We start from the raw sequence: 14,890 nt of genomic DNA on the forward strand, positions 1-14,890 counted from the left end.
GACAAATGTAAGGATGTAAAGGCTTATCTCACAAGATACTGCCTACAGGAAAATTAAAGAGACCTTTGGAGATAAGAGAACCACTTGTATGAACATCAAGAGCTCAGATGGAAACCCAGTTCTAAGCAAAGAAGGGAAAGCAGAAAGGTGGAAGGAGTATATAGAGGGTCTATACAAGGGCGATGTACTTGAGGACAATATTATGGAAATGGAAGAGGATGTAGATGAAGATGAAATGGGAGATACGATACTGCGTGAAGAGTTTGACAGAGCACTGAAAGACCTGAGTCGAAACAAGGCCCCCGGAGTAGACAACATTCCATTGGAACTACTGACAGCCTTAGGAGAGCCAGTCCTGACAAAACTCTACCATCTGGTGAGCAAGATGTATCAAACAGGTGAAATACCCTCAGACTTCAAGAAGAATATAATAATTCCAATACCAAAGAAAGCAGGTGTTGACAGATGTGAAAATTATCGGACAATCAGTTTAATAAGCCACAGCTGCAAAATACTAACATGAATTCTTTACAGACGAATGGAAAAACTAGTAGAAGCCAGCCTCGGGGAAGATCAGTTTGGATTCCGTAGAAATACTGGAACACGTGAGGCAATACTGACCTTACGACTCATCTTAGAAGAAAGATTAAGGATAGGCAAACCTACGTTTCTAGCATTTGTAGACTTAGAGAAAGCTTTTGACAATGTTGACTGGAATACTCTCTTTCAAATTCTAAAGGTGGCAGGGGTAAAATACAGGGAGCGAAAGGCTATTTACAATTTGTACAGAAACCAGATGGCAGTTATAAGAGTCGAGGGACATGAAAGGGAAGCAGCGGTTGGGAAGGGAGTAAGACAGGGTTGTAGCCTCTCCCCGATGTTATTCAATCTGTATATTGAGCAAGCAGTAAAGGAAACAAAAGAAAAATTCAGAGTAGGTATTAAAATCCATGGAGAAGAAATAAAAACTTTGAGGTTTGCCGATGACATTGTAATTCTGTCAGAGACAGCAAAGGACTTGGAAGAGCAGTTGAACGGAATGGATGGTGTCTTGAAGGGAGGATATAAGATGAACATCAACAAAAGCAAAACGGGGATAATGGAATGTAGTCGAATTAAGTCGGGTGATGTTGAGGGTATTAGATTAGGAAATGAGACACTTAAAGTAGTAAAGGAGTTTTGCTATTTGGGGAGCAAAATAACCGATGATGGTCGAAGTAGAGAGGATATAAAATGTAGACTGGCAATGGCAAGGAAAGCGTTTCTGAAGAAGAGAAATTTGTTAACGTCGTGTATAGATTTAAGTGTCAGGAAGTCATTTTTGAAAGTATTTGTATGGAGTGTAGCCATGTATGGAAGTGAAACATGGACAGTAAATAGTTTGGACAAGAAGAGAATAGAAGCTTTCGAAATGTGGTGCTACAGAAGAATGCTGAAGATTAGATGGGTAGATCACATAACTAATGAGGAGGTACTGAATAGGATTGGGGAGAAGAGGAGTTTGTGGCACAACTTGACAAGAAGAAGGGATCGGTTGGTAGGACATGTTCTGAGGCATCAAGGGATTACCAATTTAGTATTGGAGGGCATCGTGGAGGGTAAAAATCGTAGGGGGAGACCAAGAGATGAATACACTAAGCAGATTCAGAAGGATGTAGGTTGCAGTAGGTACTGGGAGATGAAGAAGCTTGCACAGGATAGAGTAGCATGGAGAGCTGCATCAAACCAGTCTCAGGACTGAAGACCACAACAACAACAACATCCTATTTTGATTACAGTTTTGAAACCGTATCTTCCTTTATGTCAAACATTAATATGCAAGTTATTTTAGGCACTTTGGGTGTTCATAAATATAAATCAGAAAAGTCTGTAACATGTAATTAGTCTCACTATTCATGGCATAATTAAACGAACAGATAGTAATTGTTGGACCACATGCATAACAATACAACAACTGATATTGTCTACATGGCATACTTACTACTTCCATCCAAGCAATTGGTAGTATCATTCCTTCAGAGAACCTGTCCAGTTGTGTCAGTACTTTTGATTTTTCAACTCTTACATTGAACTGCAGGCTCGTTTTACCCCTCATCACTACTCCAAGTGTCTGAAAATAAGCATTAAATAGAAATAAGTGGATGTTACATTTGCTTGCATTATAAATATTACTAGCCAATTGTGCTGAAGTATATTCCATTTAAATGCTGAAGAAACAAACTAATAATAATGATGATTATGATGATGATGATGATGATGATGATGATGATTATGATAATAATATCAGAGCTTTTATTTTTATCCTGTATTTCCTTTACAGCATCACAGTTTAGTTGACAGCTTAGCAGGCCAATCCTTGCATGAAACATTCAGCCACATAGGTAACACATAATAGATGATGGTGGTTGTGGCTGTACATAGTCAAGTTTGCATCTCTGACATTTCTCATTTTACTGTTTCTGACATGCCTGCTCAAAATCTAAAACAGCAGCTGAAGTAGATGTATGCCAGCTTGAATTTATCCCTACAGCACTTCAGAGGAGCACCCTGGGGCCTCATATCTGTGCTTACATTGCTATATAGAATTTGTCAAAGAAGTCTGTAGTTTCTCATACAATGGAGATGCCCAATCAACCTGAGTTGGTGGCCATCGATTGTGGTTTCTATACTGTAGACCTTTGCCTTGTCAAGAACAGTTTGTGTTTGGTATGATGTCGCCTCATTTGAAGTTCATAAGGTATCTAAGGTTCTGTTGGTTGAAGCTTTCTACACTGATCATTATAAAAAGAGCCACAGCAGGAAGGACAAGACAGATGGCTGCTATTGTTTGCAGGCAGGTAGATATCACTACACATACAAAATAAAATGATTACAGTTTCAACTTTGAAGGATCAAAATTTATTAAAGTGCATGGTCATAAAACATACATGTTATTATTGAGTTGCTAGGCACTAAGAGCAAAGGTATGAAATGGTAAATACCACTGATGTTTCAGTCACCTTCTTTGGAGACAGTGGCAGTTGTGGAGTTCTTCATGTCAGCTGGTACATTACTGGTTTCCCACATTACAAGCTACAGGTTGAATAATCTGGTTTTAGAGACAAACCAGCACTCTGAATGATCGCCAGGGAGATGTTGTCAGGTCTGGGTGCCTTTCTTATTCTATCTAGAGCCTTGCTAAATTCATGAAATATTGGTAGGACTGCCATCCAAGTTTGTGGTGGATGCTATGGGACATGTCTGAGAAAGTTGTTAGGACAGCCAAATCATTGTCAGACCTTCCACATAGCTTCTCTGGGCAGTGTATAAAAGGCCTTTTCTAAGTCACAGAACACTAATAACAAGGGCTTATGTCATTCCCGGCACTTCTCCTATAGTTGTTTCACACATCTTGAAGTTAGCAGCAGCAGCAGCAGTAGAACTAATGTTGATGGGCAAGCTGAAGTGCTCTTCCCAGCAACTCAAAATGGTGTGACCATTAGTGAGGATGATTGTACTGTCAGTGGCTTTCAGGGCTCCTCGTGAGGAATGAACAGCCCCACATATTTCTTTCATTCTAGTATAAAAACTCTTGAAGTCCCTGGCATCTGACAGATTTTGGGAATTTCTGTAACTTTTTATTGCCACTTGTTGTTCTTGATTGTTCTCATTTCAGTGTGACACTTCTGTGTGAGCTCTTGAAAATGTGATATCTTTTCCATGGAGGATGAATTTGAGTAAGACATAGGTAATGTGGTGTCACTGCCCGACACCACACTTGCTAGGTGGTAGCTTAAATCGGCCGCGGTCCATTAGTACATGTCGGACCCGCGTGTCGCCACTGTGTGATCGCAGACCGAGCGCCACCACACGGCAGGTCTCGAGAGACGTACGAGAACTCGGCCCAGTTGTACGACGACGTTGCTAGCGACTATACTGACGAAGCCTTTGCTCTCATTTGCCGAGAGACAGTTAGAATAGCCTTCAGCTAAGTTAATGGCTACGACTTAGCAAGGCGCCAATTGTATCAGTGCATGTATCTTACGAATCTCATTTGTATAGTCAAGAGAGATGTACCAAAGGAAGCATTAAAAGTGAAGTATATTCCAAAGATACGTATTTTCTTTATAGTATTCAATACGTATCCTGTTCCAGACTTGACGCCAGTCGGCATGTGTGTACGCGTGCCTTTCGGCTTCCTCCTCAGTGTGGCGTGACTAGTTTGTTACGCCACAACAGGTAAGCATCCCCCTTAATCCTTATGAGGTTGTTGATCACTTCATTATTGTCATCGAACAAATATTTTTTCTTCTTTGCATCAAAACCAGTGATCAGACTTTTTGATGGTATTTTTTAAAGTGGTCCATTTCTGTTCAGCATCTGTTATGTTAGATGGCGTTTTGCCAAGTCTATCCAAAAGTGTTCCTTCTAAGGCAGCCTGAACAGTTATATCCTATGGGCTGTTCATACTGAATTGTTTCATGGAAGGGTTTGAGAAGTAGGATCATGATTTATGATGGACAAAGATCCTCAGATGGCTAACTGGCAGTTTGTGATCAGTTAAACAACTCTCTGTGATTCAAGCTGATTTCATGATCATGATATCTTTCTTGTCATGCTGACAAGTGTTGACAGTCAGAGATTCCACTGTTTGGAGCATGGATGCATCCTTACAGTTTTATAATGATTAGGGAAATGGGATTGCATATTGGTGGATAAAAAGCTCATGCTCAGTGCAGAGACCAAGAAGTAGCACAGCAATGCAGTTTCAAACACCTTGCTTACCCATGGTGTTCCTTTAAAAAAGAATCTCAGTTGTATTGGTACAAAATGGCTTGGCATTATACTGGGTTTCTGACTGCTATGGAGATGCTCTCTGCGTTCTGTGCTAAGTATGGCTTTATCACCACTTATACTGCTTGCCTCATGCTAAAACCTGTGCCGAGAGATGGCATTTAGCTTCTAGGGAATATTTATCATTCACTTTTAAAAGAACTATTTGGTGAAAAAGCTTATTTTTGATCATCTTTGGTATCTTCACCTCATGAAGGACTGAATTTTGTTTTCTTATTCATCACATTTACTGTGCAGCATCAAATTAAACAAAGCAGTGCATGAAATTTTAAAGAGTTTGCAAAGGTAAAAAAAAGCATGATGTAGACTTTACATATGGTTGATTTTAGCTCATATATTACTGTGTATGAAATGTAGATATGATATCAAAATTTTCTTTGAAATTGAGAGCAGAATGTTGTATCATTCTCAAGATACTGGTTTTTGTATCCGGCGGACAGTCAGATGTGTGCGTCCACTTCCATCCATGTGTATCAGGAATCATGGTCATAACAACTGTCACATTTCATAAATGGTTTGGAATGCAGAAACAAGTTTCTTTGTGTGTGAAAGACAGTATGCAAAGAGGCACATTATATGATAAATACTCTAAACCTTTTTATTCACTAAGATAAGGAAGTAAGTTGTCCACAGGAGTGACAGGTTTGGTGAAACAGGATGCATAGACATGTCAACAGTGCTTAAGGAAAATGCAGGTGCCACATTTAAACATGTCCTCAGCAGCCTGAGAGAAATGTAGTATGAGATTTAGCTTGTCCACAGCCAAATGGCTAACATGCTTACATACTGTAAGAAAGGAAAATACATAACACAGTCTTCTACAGATATTTATGTACATATGGTCTACCAACTTTGATACTTACTGGATGAATATCTAGATAAATGTCATGTTTTTCTGGGTCTGGATTCATACCCTCAATTGCTTCAAGCAGTTCTTTGTCTCCTAGGTGGAAGTGGGGAAGTGATACCATGATTGGTGCACCTAAATGAAAGTAATAATACACAAATTACCACACAGAAATTTTTCTACATAAATCTGTAATATTAATAATAGTGTTAGCAACAAGTTATGGCTTACATTTTATTGTGTATTCCTGAGACAGCAGAAGTTATTTGTAACAATAACTAAAACAGTAATCGAAATTCCTGGATGGAGCAATACGGGAAAGGCAACCACACACCTATACCAGGTCGATGCATGGAGCACAGTAACACATAACAGAAAACAACATTCACACTAGCTTTTGAGCACTAGCTCCTTTTCTGGTAATACTACATACATTCACATATACAACCACAGAGACACAGAAACACACACCCAAAGCCATGGCAAGACTACTGCAATTACTAATACTGTATTACTGAAAGCAGTTGCCTGAGCTGATGGAGGTGAAGAGAGAGAGAGAGAGAGAGAGAGAGAGAGAGAGAGAGAGAGAGAGAGATGGGAAAAGAGGAAGGTCTCTGAGCAGATGATTTTGCAGTCACATAACAAGGTGAGAACAGTACAGAGGGTAAAACACAGATTTAGGAAGAGGGGAAGGAGGCAAAATGGGGAAGAGGAAAAAGGAGAGAAAGGTGAAGACAAAAAGGGGCAAAAGGAAGGGGGGGGGGGAGAGAAATGAGAGGTGTTGAAAAGGGGGAGGGGGGAGAGGAGGGCGGGAGATAGAGGAGAGAGAGGGGGGGGGGAGAGGGAGAAACTGGGGGGTGGTGAGAGTAGTGGGGGAGATGGCAGTGCATGATCTGGAAGGAGGAGGAGTGGTCTGGACAGAACAGAGTAGGGAAAAGCCAAGGTGAGGCAGTGGGAACAGGTTACCACAGGTTTAAGCCAAGGGGATGGAAAAGGTGCAGGATGTGTGGGAGAGAGAATACCCATCTGTATAGTTCAGAGAAACTTGTGCTGGAAGAGAGTATCCAAAGAGTCCAAGTAGTGAAGCTGCTATTTAAATTATTTTTGTGTTGTGATGCACAACATGTTCGGCAACTGAATGGAAAAGTTTGTGGTTTGTCACAGTTTGGCGGTAGTCATTCATTTGAGGAGACCGTTAGTTACTTATCATGCCTGTGTAGAATGCTGTACAATTATTGCATCATAGCTGGTATATAACATGGGTGCTTTCATGTGTGGTCTTCCCTTTTTTAGACCAGTCACACCAATAAACGGCATGGCCATTTGTGGAAGCAGCCATGTTTTAAATCAGCTATGCTGCAATTACTGTACAGCATTCCATGTGGGTGTGACAAGTAGCCAGGTGTCAACTTGCACGATTAGCTACTCCAAAACTGTGACTGGTTGCATGATTAAAGGAACCAAACTACTAGGTATTTATTCTGTTTTTCCTTGAACAGATAAGTCTACATGACTAGATCAGAGAAAGCCTACCACTCAAAACCCAGAGAAAAAAGCAAAGTCTATGAAAGGTCAACAAAGGCAAGATAAGGGACAAAAAGAAGAAGGCACACAGAGGAAGGAACACAGGCAAGGTGCCCCATCTAGGGAGCAGCCAGAAGCCCCCAAAAGCTGAGTTTGTCAGTGGCGGTTCATGCAGACAGACAGCTTGTTGGTTGTCATGTCTACATAGAATGCAGCACAGTGGTTGCAGCTTAGCTTGTAAATCACATGACTGGTTTCACAGGCAGCCTTGCCTTGGATGGGATAGGTGATGTTAGTGACCGGACTGGACTAGGTGGTGGTAGGAGGATGTACGAGGTGCATTCAAGTTCTAAGGCCTCCGATTTTTTTTCTCCGGACTGGAAAGAGATAGAAACATGTGCATTGTTTTAAAATGAGGTCGCTTTCATTGTCAATACGTCCCAGAGATTGCAGCACCGTACAGCAGATGGAATTTTACCGCCAGCGGTGAGAATGAGAACTTTTTTAAATACTTAAAATGGCGACGTTTTCCTTACTTGAACAGCGTGCAATCATTCGTTTTCTGAATTTGCGTGGTGTGAAACCAATTGAAATTCATCAACAGTTGAAGGAGACATGTGGTGATGGAGTTATGGATGTGTCGAAAGTGCGTTCATGGGTGCGACAGTTTAATGAAGGCAGAACATCGTGTGACAACAAACCGAAACAACCTCGGGCTCGCACAACCCGGTCTGATGACATCATCGAGAAAGTGGAGAGAATTGTTTTGGGGGATCGCCGAAAGACTGTTGAACAGATCGCCTCCAGAGATGGCATTTCTGTGGGTTCTGTGCACACAATCCTGCATGACGACCTGAAAATGCGAAAAGTGTCATCCAGGTGGGTGCCACGAATGCTGACGGACGACCACACGGCTGCCCGTGTGGTACGTTGCCGAGCAATGTTGACGCGCAACGACAGCACGAAGGGGACTTTCTTTTCGTCGGTTGTGACAATGGATGAGACGTGGATGCCATTTTTCAATCCAGAAACAAAGCGCCAGTCAGCTCAATGGAAGCACACAGATTCACCACCACCAAAAAAATTTCGGGTAACCGCCAGTGCTGAAAAAATGATGGTGCCCATGTTCTGGGACAGCGAGGGCGTAATCCTTACCCATTGCGTTCCAAAGGGCACTACGGTAACAGGTGCATCCTACGAAAATGTTTTGAAGAACAAATTCCTTCCTGCACTGCAACAAAAACGTCCGGAAAAGGCTGCGCGTGTGCTGTTTCACCAAGACAATGCACCCACACATCGAGCCAACGTTACGCAACAGTTTCTTCGTGATAACAACTTTGAAGTGGTTCCTCATGCTCCCTACTCACCTGACCTGGCTCCTAGTGACTTTTGGCTTTTTCCAACAATGAAAGACACTCTCCGTGGCCGCACATTCACCAGCCGTGCTGCTATTGCCTCAGCAATTTTCCAGTGGTCAAAACAGACTCCTAAAGAAGCCTTCGCCGCTGCCATGGAATCATGGCATCAGCGTTGTGAAAAATGTGTACGTCTGCAGGGCGATTATGTCGAGAAGTAACGCCAGTTTCATCGATTTCGGGTGAGTAGTTAATTAGAAAAAAAAATCGGAGGCCTTAGAACTTGAATGCACCTCGTATGGGACAGGTCTTGCATCTAGGTCTATTACAGGGGTATGAGCCATAAGATAAGAGATTGGGATCAGGGGTTGTGCAAGGATGGACGAGTATGTTGTGTAAGTTCGGTGGATGGTGGAATACCGCGGTAGGAGGGGTGGGAAGGATAGTGGGCAGGACATTTCTCATTTCAGGGTATGACGAGAGCTAACCAAAACCCCGGTGAAGAATATAATTCAGTTGCTCCAGTCCCGGATGGTACTGAGTTACGAGAGGAATGCTCCTCTGTGGCCGGACTGTGGGACTTTGGGAGGTGGTGGGAGACCAGAAAGATAATGCACGTGAGATTTGTTTTTGTACAAGGATGGGAGGATAACTATGGTCAGTGAATGCTTCAGTGAGATCCTCAGTATATTTTGAGAGGGACTGCTCGTCACTGCAGATGCGACGACCACGGGTGGCTAGGCTGTACGGAAGGGACTTCTTGGTATGGAATGTGTGGCAGCTGTCGAAGTGAAGGTATTGGTGGTGGTTAGTAGGTTTCATATGGATGGAGGTACTGATGTAGCCATCTCTGAGGTGAAGGTCAACATCTAGGAAGGTGTCCTCACCTTCAATCCAGATAGCAAAGATGTCATCAATGAGTATGAACCACGTGAGGGGTTTAGGATTGTGGGTTTTTAGAAAGGGTTCCTCTAGATGACCCATGAATAGGTTAGCATAGGATGGTGCCACGCAGGTGCCCATAGCCGTACCATGGATTTATTTGTAGGTAATACCCTCAAAGGAGGAGTAATTGTGGGTGAGGATATAGTTGGCCATGGAGACTAGGAAGGAGGTTGTTGGTTTGGAATCAATAGGGCATCTGGAAAGGTAGTGTTTGATAGCAGTAAGGCCATGGGCATTAGGAATGTTAGTGTACAGGGAGGTGGCATCAATAGTGACGAGCAGGGCACCGTGTGGTAAAGGGACAGGAACTGTGGAGAGTCGGTTGAGGACATGGTTGGTATCTTTTATAACAGAGGATAGGTTCCAGGTAATAGGTTGAAGGTGTTGGTCTACGAGAGCAGAGACTCTCTAAGTGGGGACACAATAACTGGCCACAATGGCGCGTCCTGGGTGGTTGGGTTTATGGACTTGAGGAAGCATGTAGAAGAAGGTGGGAGTGCAGGGAGTGGTAGGGGTAAATAGAGAGATGGACTCTGGGAGGGGCCTAAGGATTTGAGTAGTGACTGGAGATCCTGCTGGATTACTGGAATGGGATCACTGTGGCATGGTTTGTAGGTGGAAGTATCTGACAACTGATGGAGTCCTTCTGCCACGTAAGCCTTGCAGTTCAGAACAACAGTGGTGGAGCCTTTGTCAGCAGGTAGGATTATAAGGTTGGGATCAGTTTTTAGATGGTGGACTGTGGTTCTTTCTGTGGGTGTGAGGTTATTTTGCATGTTGAGGGATTTGGGGAATGATGTTGAGGCAAGGTTCAAGGTTAAGAAATTCTGGAAAGTTAACAGGGGGTGGATCACGGTTGGTTGGAGGAGTGAACTGAGTTAGGCAAGGTTCAATACTGGTCTTTGGTCGAGTCTGATTGGTAGGGTTTGTGGCGAAAAAGTGTTTTCAGGGACCGGGAGAAGGAGAGAAGGTCTTTAACTAGTCCTGCATGGTTGAATTTGGGAGTGGGGCAAAAGGTGAGGCCTTTGGAAAGGACTGATATTTCTGTGGGACTAAGGCTTCTGGAGGAAAGGTTTGTAACTGTGTTGTGGGTCTGTTTAGGTTCTGGGTTCTGTGTGGTGGTGGGAGGGAGTTTTGGAGGGTGGGGTACGTGTAGTAGGTCTGCAAGACATGGTTTTGTCAGCTATGAGGGGGCATGGTGGAGGTTTGGAGGTGGTTGTAGAAGTGGTGGACAGTGGTAGTCTGAGGCATAAGTAGGAAGTGAGTAGGATGGAGAGTTTTTTGAGGTGACATTGTGCATGTTGCTCAAATTCCTGCAGGGCAAGAGTTTCAATGAGTAGTATGGATTCCAGGAATTTGGGATTGCGTAGCAGGAGAATTTTAGTGTGGAGAGAAGGTATTGCAAGGAGGTTTGGGCTTGTTTGACATGATGATGCAGGACTATGTTGGTGAGGGCTAAGGATTGGCGGAATCTGAACAGGGGGAGGTCATTGTGGAAGGAGGGGTGGCAACCAGAGATGGGTAATTTGATGGTAAGGCCATTAGGGGGGGATTTCATGATCCAAGCAACAACGCAGGAACAGTATGTGGGACTGGGATCTGGCTAGGGATAAGGAAACTTTTCTGTATTGACACAGACGGAAGGAGCAATGATCCATGGTGATGCAAAAATTTACGTAAGAAGTAGAATTAAGTCCGAAAAATTAGGCAAAAATACACCCAAATATGTGTGAAAAGGACAAAATGGATGCACAAGGGGGGGGGGGGGGGGGAACGAGATGAAATCTGAGGAACATGATGATAGTGGAAGACGAAAACTCACTAAAATAGGCAGAAAGTCATAAGAGTCAAAGTAGAGAATAACTAATCAATATTAAATACATGTATATTACTGTGGGTAGCAGGTTTGAGGGCAAATAAGCGTAAGGGGGACAGCAGATGTGACTGGATGAGGCGGATTTAGTGGGTGCGAACAGGGATAGAATGGGGAAAGTGTGGAGGGTGGGGAGAGGTTCATAGTTACAGATGTAAGATCGTGAGGCACCAGAAAAGTGCAGGAGGTAACATGCAAAAATACGGGAATTGACACGGGGAGTGTGATCAGTGTGAAGGTATAGGCTTCATTATATCGGCAGGAGCAATGTGGGACCTAAGATGCTGCACTAACAATCAGCGTGGTCTTGAGGCCATCTGTTGCGCGCAGCCAAGATGGTTGATACAGTGTGGCTCATAAGTAGAGCGTGCAGTGCAGTTCGTAAGGCAACAAGAGAAACACAGGAAAGAAAAGAAAGAAGGATGGACATTGAGTATAGTGGATGCAAAAGAATGTAGTTACAAAGGAAAACAGCACAGGGTTAGAATCGAAGAAAAACAGTCAGGCAAAAATCAAACGATGGAAAATCCAGGATGGAATGTAACATTACCAGACAAGGAAAGTTGCTACTCACCATATAGGGGAGATACTGAGTCATGATAGGCACCACAAAAGGATTCACACAATTGTAGCTTTCGGCCATTAAGGCCTTTGTCAGCAGTAGACACACATACACACATGCATGCACACACACTCGCGCAAACGCAACTTGCACATGTCTGCAGTCTCAGAGAACCGAAACCACACTGCAAGCAGCAGCACCAGTGCATGACGGGAGTGGCAACTGGGTGGGGGTAAGGAGGAGGCTGGGGTGGGGATGGGGAAGGGTAGTATGGTGGGAGTGGTGGACAGTGAAGTGTTGCAGCTTAGACAGAGGGCAGGAGAGAAGGTGCGGAGGGGGGATGGGGTAAGTAGCAGAAAGGAGAGAAATAAAAAGAAATTAAAAGACTGGGTGTGGCAGTGAAATGACGGCTGTGTAGTGCTGGAATGGGAACAAGGAGGGGGCTGGATGGGTGAGGACCGTGACTAACGAAGGTTGAGGCCAGGAGGGTTACAGGTAAAGTTCCCACCTGAGCAATTCAGAAAAGGTGTTGGCAGGAAGGATCCAAGTGGCACAGGCTGTGAAGCAGTCATTGAGATGAGGAATATCATGTTTAAAACTGCAACATTTCACTGTCTGTCACTCCCACCATACTATACCTCCCCGCCCCAGCCTCCTCCTTATCCCCACCCAGTCGTCACTCCCATCATGCACTGGTGCTGCTGCTCACAGTGTGGTTTCTTTGCAGATGTGTGTGCAAGTTGCGTTTGCGTGAGTGTGTGCATGTACTTGTGTCTACTGCTGACAAAGGTCTTAATGGCCGAAAGCTTTAATTGTGTGAATCTTTTTGTTGTGCCTATTGCGACTCAGCATCACCATTATATGGTGAGTAGCAACTTTTCTTCTCTGGTATTGAAGCATAAAACTAAGTCAGCCACTGAGACATCATCTCCTAACAACAGGTGTAGTGAGTCAGGAAGAGTCCACAACAGGGCAGCTAGGTTGGGATAGTCCAGCAATATGTGAACCACCGTCAAAAGGGAACCACGACACTGGTGCGGGTCTTTGCAATGGAGGAGATGACCATGAGTCAGCCAGGCTTGGTTGCTGCGGAGATGGCAGAGGATGGTAGAGTTCTTGAGAGACAACTGAATGGAGAACCTCCACTGATTTGTAGTCTCATTTATCACCATTAGTCAGACTGGTCCTTTCCGTATTCCAGATCTCCAAACCCTAATGGCATAATACTGATCAAAGGTCTGTATGTGGAATAATGATCTCAAAAGTAAGTTTGCTGGTATCCAGCTTGGCCAAACTATCAGTGAGTACATTCCACAGGATCTTGACGTTGCCTGGGGTCCAGACGAAGGTCACTGAGCATCCACATAGTTCCAGGACATACAGGGAATTCTTCACAGCAATGACTTCAGGTGAGAAAGTACCCACCAGCACAGGAACTGCTGTGCTGAAGAGTAGGAGAGATGGCTATAAACCATACAGTGAAAACACTACAGCCATCCAGCAAGGAACACAGATCACTATGTCCCATGTGAGTATAAGGAAAACCCACAGGACCAGCAACCATCGAGCCATCAGTATAGACTACTCCCAAACCCTGTGATGTGCCAGTGATGGAGAAAAATTGGTGGCGAGGGTCTTGGGAGGGACTGAGTCTTTTGGACCTTGTGATATGTCTAGTTGACGCTGTGGCTAAGGGATGCACAATAGAGGTGTACATGAGTGGGCCCAGATGAGAGGTGGAAGAAGAAGCAACTGGAGTTCAGAGAGGATGGACCAGTCAAGGATTGTGATCATGATCCGTGATCTGGGCCACCATAGTGGGAGACGAATTTCCATGTTTCAAAAGAAAACATAGTTTTGGATGCTTAGGGGAGCTGCAATTGTGGGTGGCTTAATAGACAAGCTGCTGTTATCACCTGATACGCAATGGAGGGCTGCCAGTTCCCTTGAGCAAGCTGTTCACAGGCCTAGTTCAAAAGGCTCCTGTCTCAAGTCCAACCTTGCAGTGGTGTTTCAGATCCAGTATCTACAATGCTCAGGGTGGTGCCAAATCATATGCCAGACTCCCAGTATGTTGACACCGAGGACAATTAACAAATGGTCAATGAAGAAACTAAGTGGGTGAACCGCTACACCATGATAAAGATGGGACTGTATCAAGACTTTGTAAAGCTGTAGAATGTTAGTACAATCTGTGCCCCAGCTGGTGCTACTCAGGCAGAAAAGTGTATTAAAGTGCAGACAGCACTTTTGCTTAAGCTGGTGAAGATGAGGAATCCATGTCAAAGGAGAAGTGGAGGCCAGTACTAAAAGGCGATTCGGGGGCCAGTTCTAAAAAGCGATTCGGAGACCAGTTCTAACAAGCAATTTGGAGACAAGTTCTAAACAGTGATATGAAGACCATTCCTAGAAAGTGGGAAGTCTCCAGAACTTTGAGTAGCTGGTTGTCAAGGTAAAGTTCTGGTTGTGGATGAATGGAACGATGTCGACAGAAGAGTATTTTGTAGTCTTGGTGTCTGAAAACAGAGTCATGGGTTAGGGGCCAAGCCTGCACATTTCATATTGTGCCTTGCCGTCAACATTTAGTGACACCAACATTAGAGGAGTAATAGTAGAGGCAGAAGTCATCAGCATATAAGGAAGGTGATACTGAGGACACAAGAGTTGCTGCTAGACCACTGATGGCTACTAGAAAGAGAGGGACACTCGGTACAGAGCCCTGGGGAATCCCATTCTCTTGGATATGGGGAGGGGGACTGTGGGAAGCACCAACTCTAACCCACAACACACAGTGACAGGAAGTTCTGGATAAAAATTGGGAGCAGATCCTTGAGACCCAACTCACGTAACGTATCAAGGATGTGGCATCACCATCATTAGCCTTTTGCATATTGAAGAAGACAGCTATAAGGTGTTGACACCAGGCAAAAACTGTTCAGCTCAAATACACC

At 44.0% G+C, this 14,890-nt stretch overlaps 1 protein-coding gene across 1 annotated transcript in view; it reads right to left on the reverse strand.

Moving 5' to 3' along the window:
• Window positions 1-14,890, reverse strand: part of LOC126203612 (lysosome membrane protein 2-like) — a 438,898-nt gene that overhangs the window by 10,916 nt on the left and 413,092 nt on the right. The window contains exons 8-9 of the mRNA XM_049937979.1: window positions 5,697-5,815; window positions 1,982-2,110 (exon numbers count right to left, since the gene is read on the reverse strand). Of these exons, the coding sequence (XP_049793936.1) occupies window positions 1,982-2,110; window positions 5,697-5,815 (248 nt within the window). The remainder of the gene's footprint in view (window positions 1-1,981; window positions 2,111-5,696; window positions 5,816-14,890) is intronic.

The sequence above is a fragment of the Schistocerca nitens genome, chromosome 9, assembly GCF_023898315.1.
Source record: "Schistocerca nitens isolate TAMUIC-IGC-003100 chromosome 9, iqSchNite1.1, whole genome shotgun sequence".
NCBI classification, from domain to species: Eukaryota; Metazoa; Arthropoda; class Insecta; order Orthoptera; family Acrididae; genus Schistocerca; species Schistocerca nitens.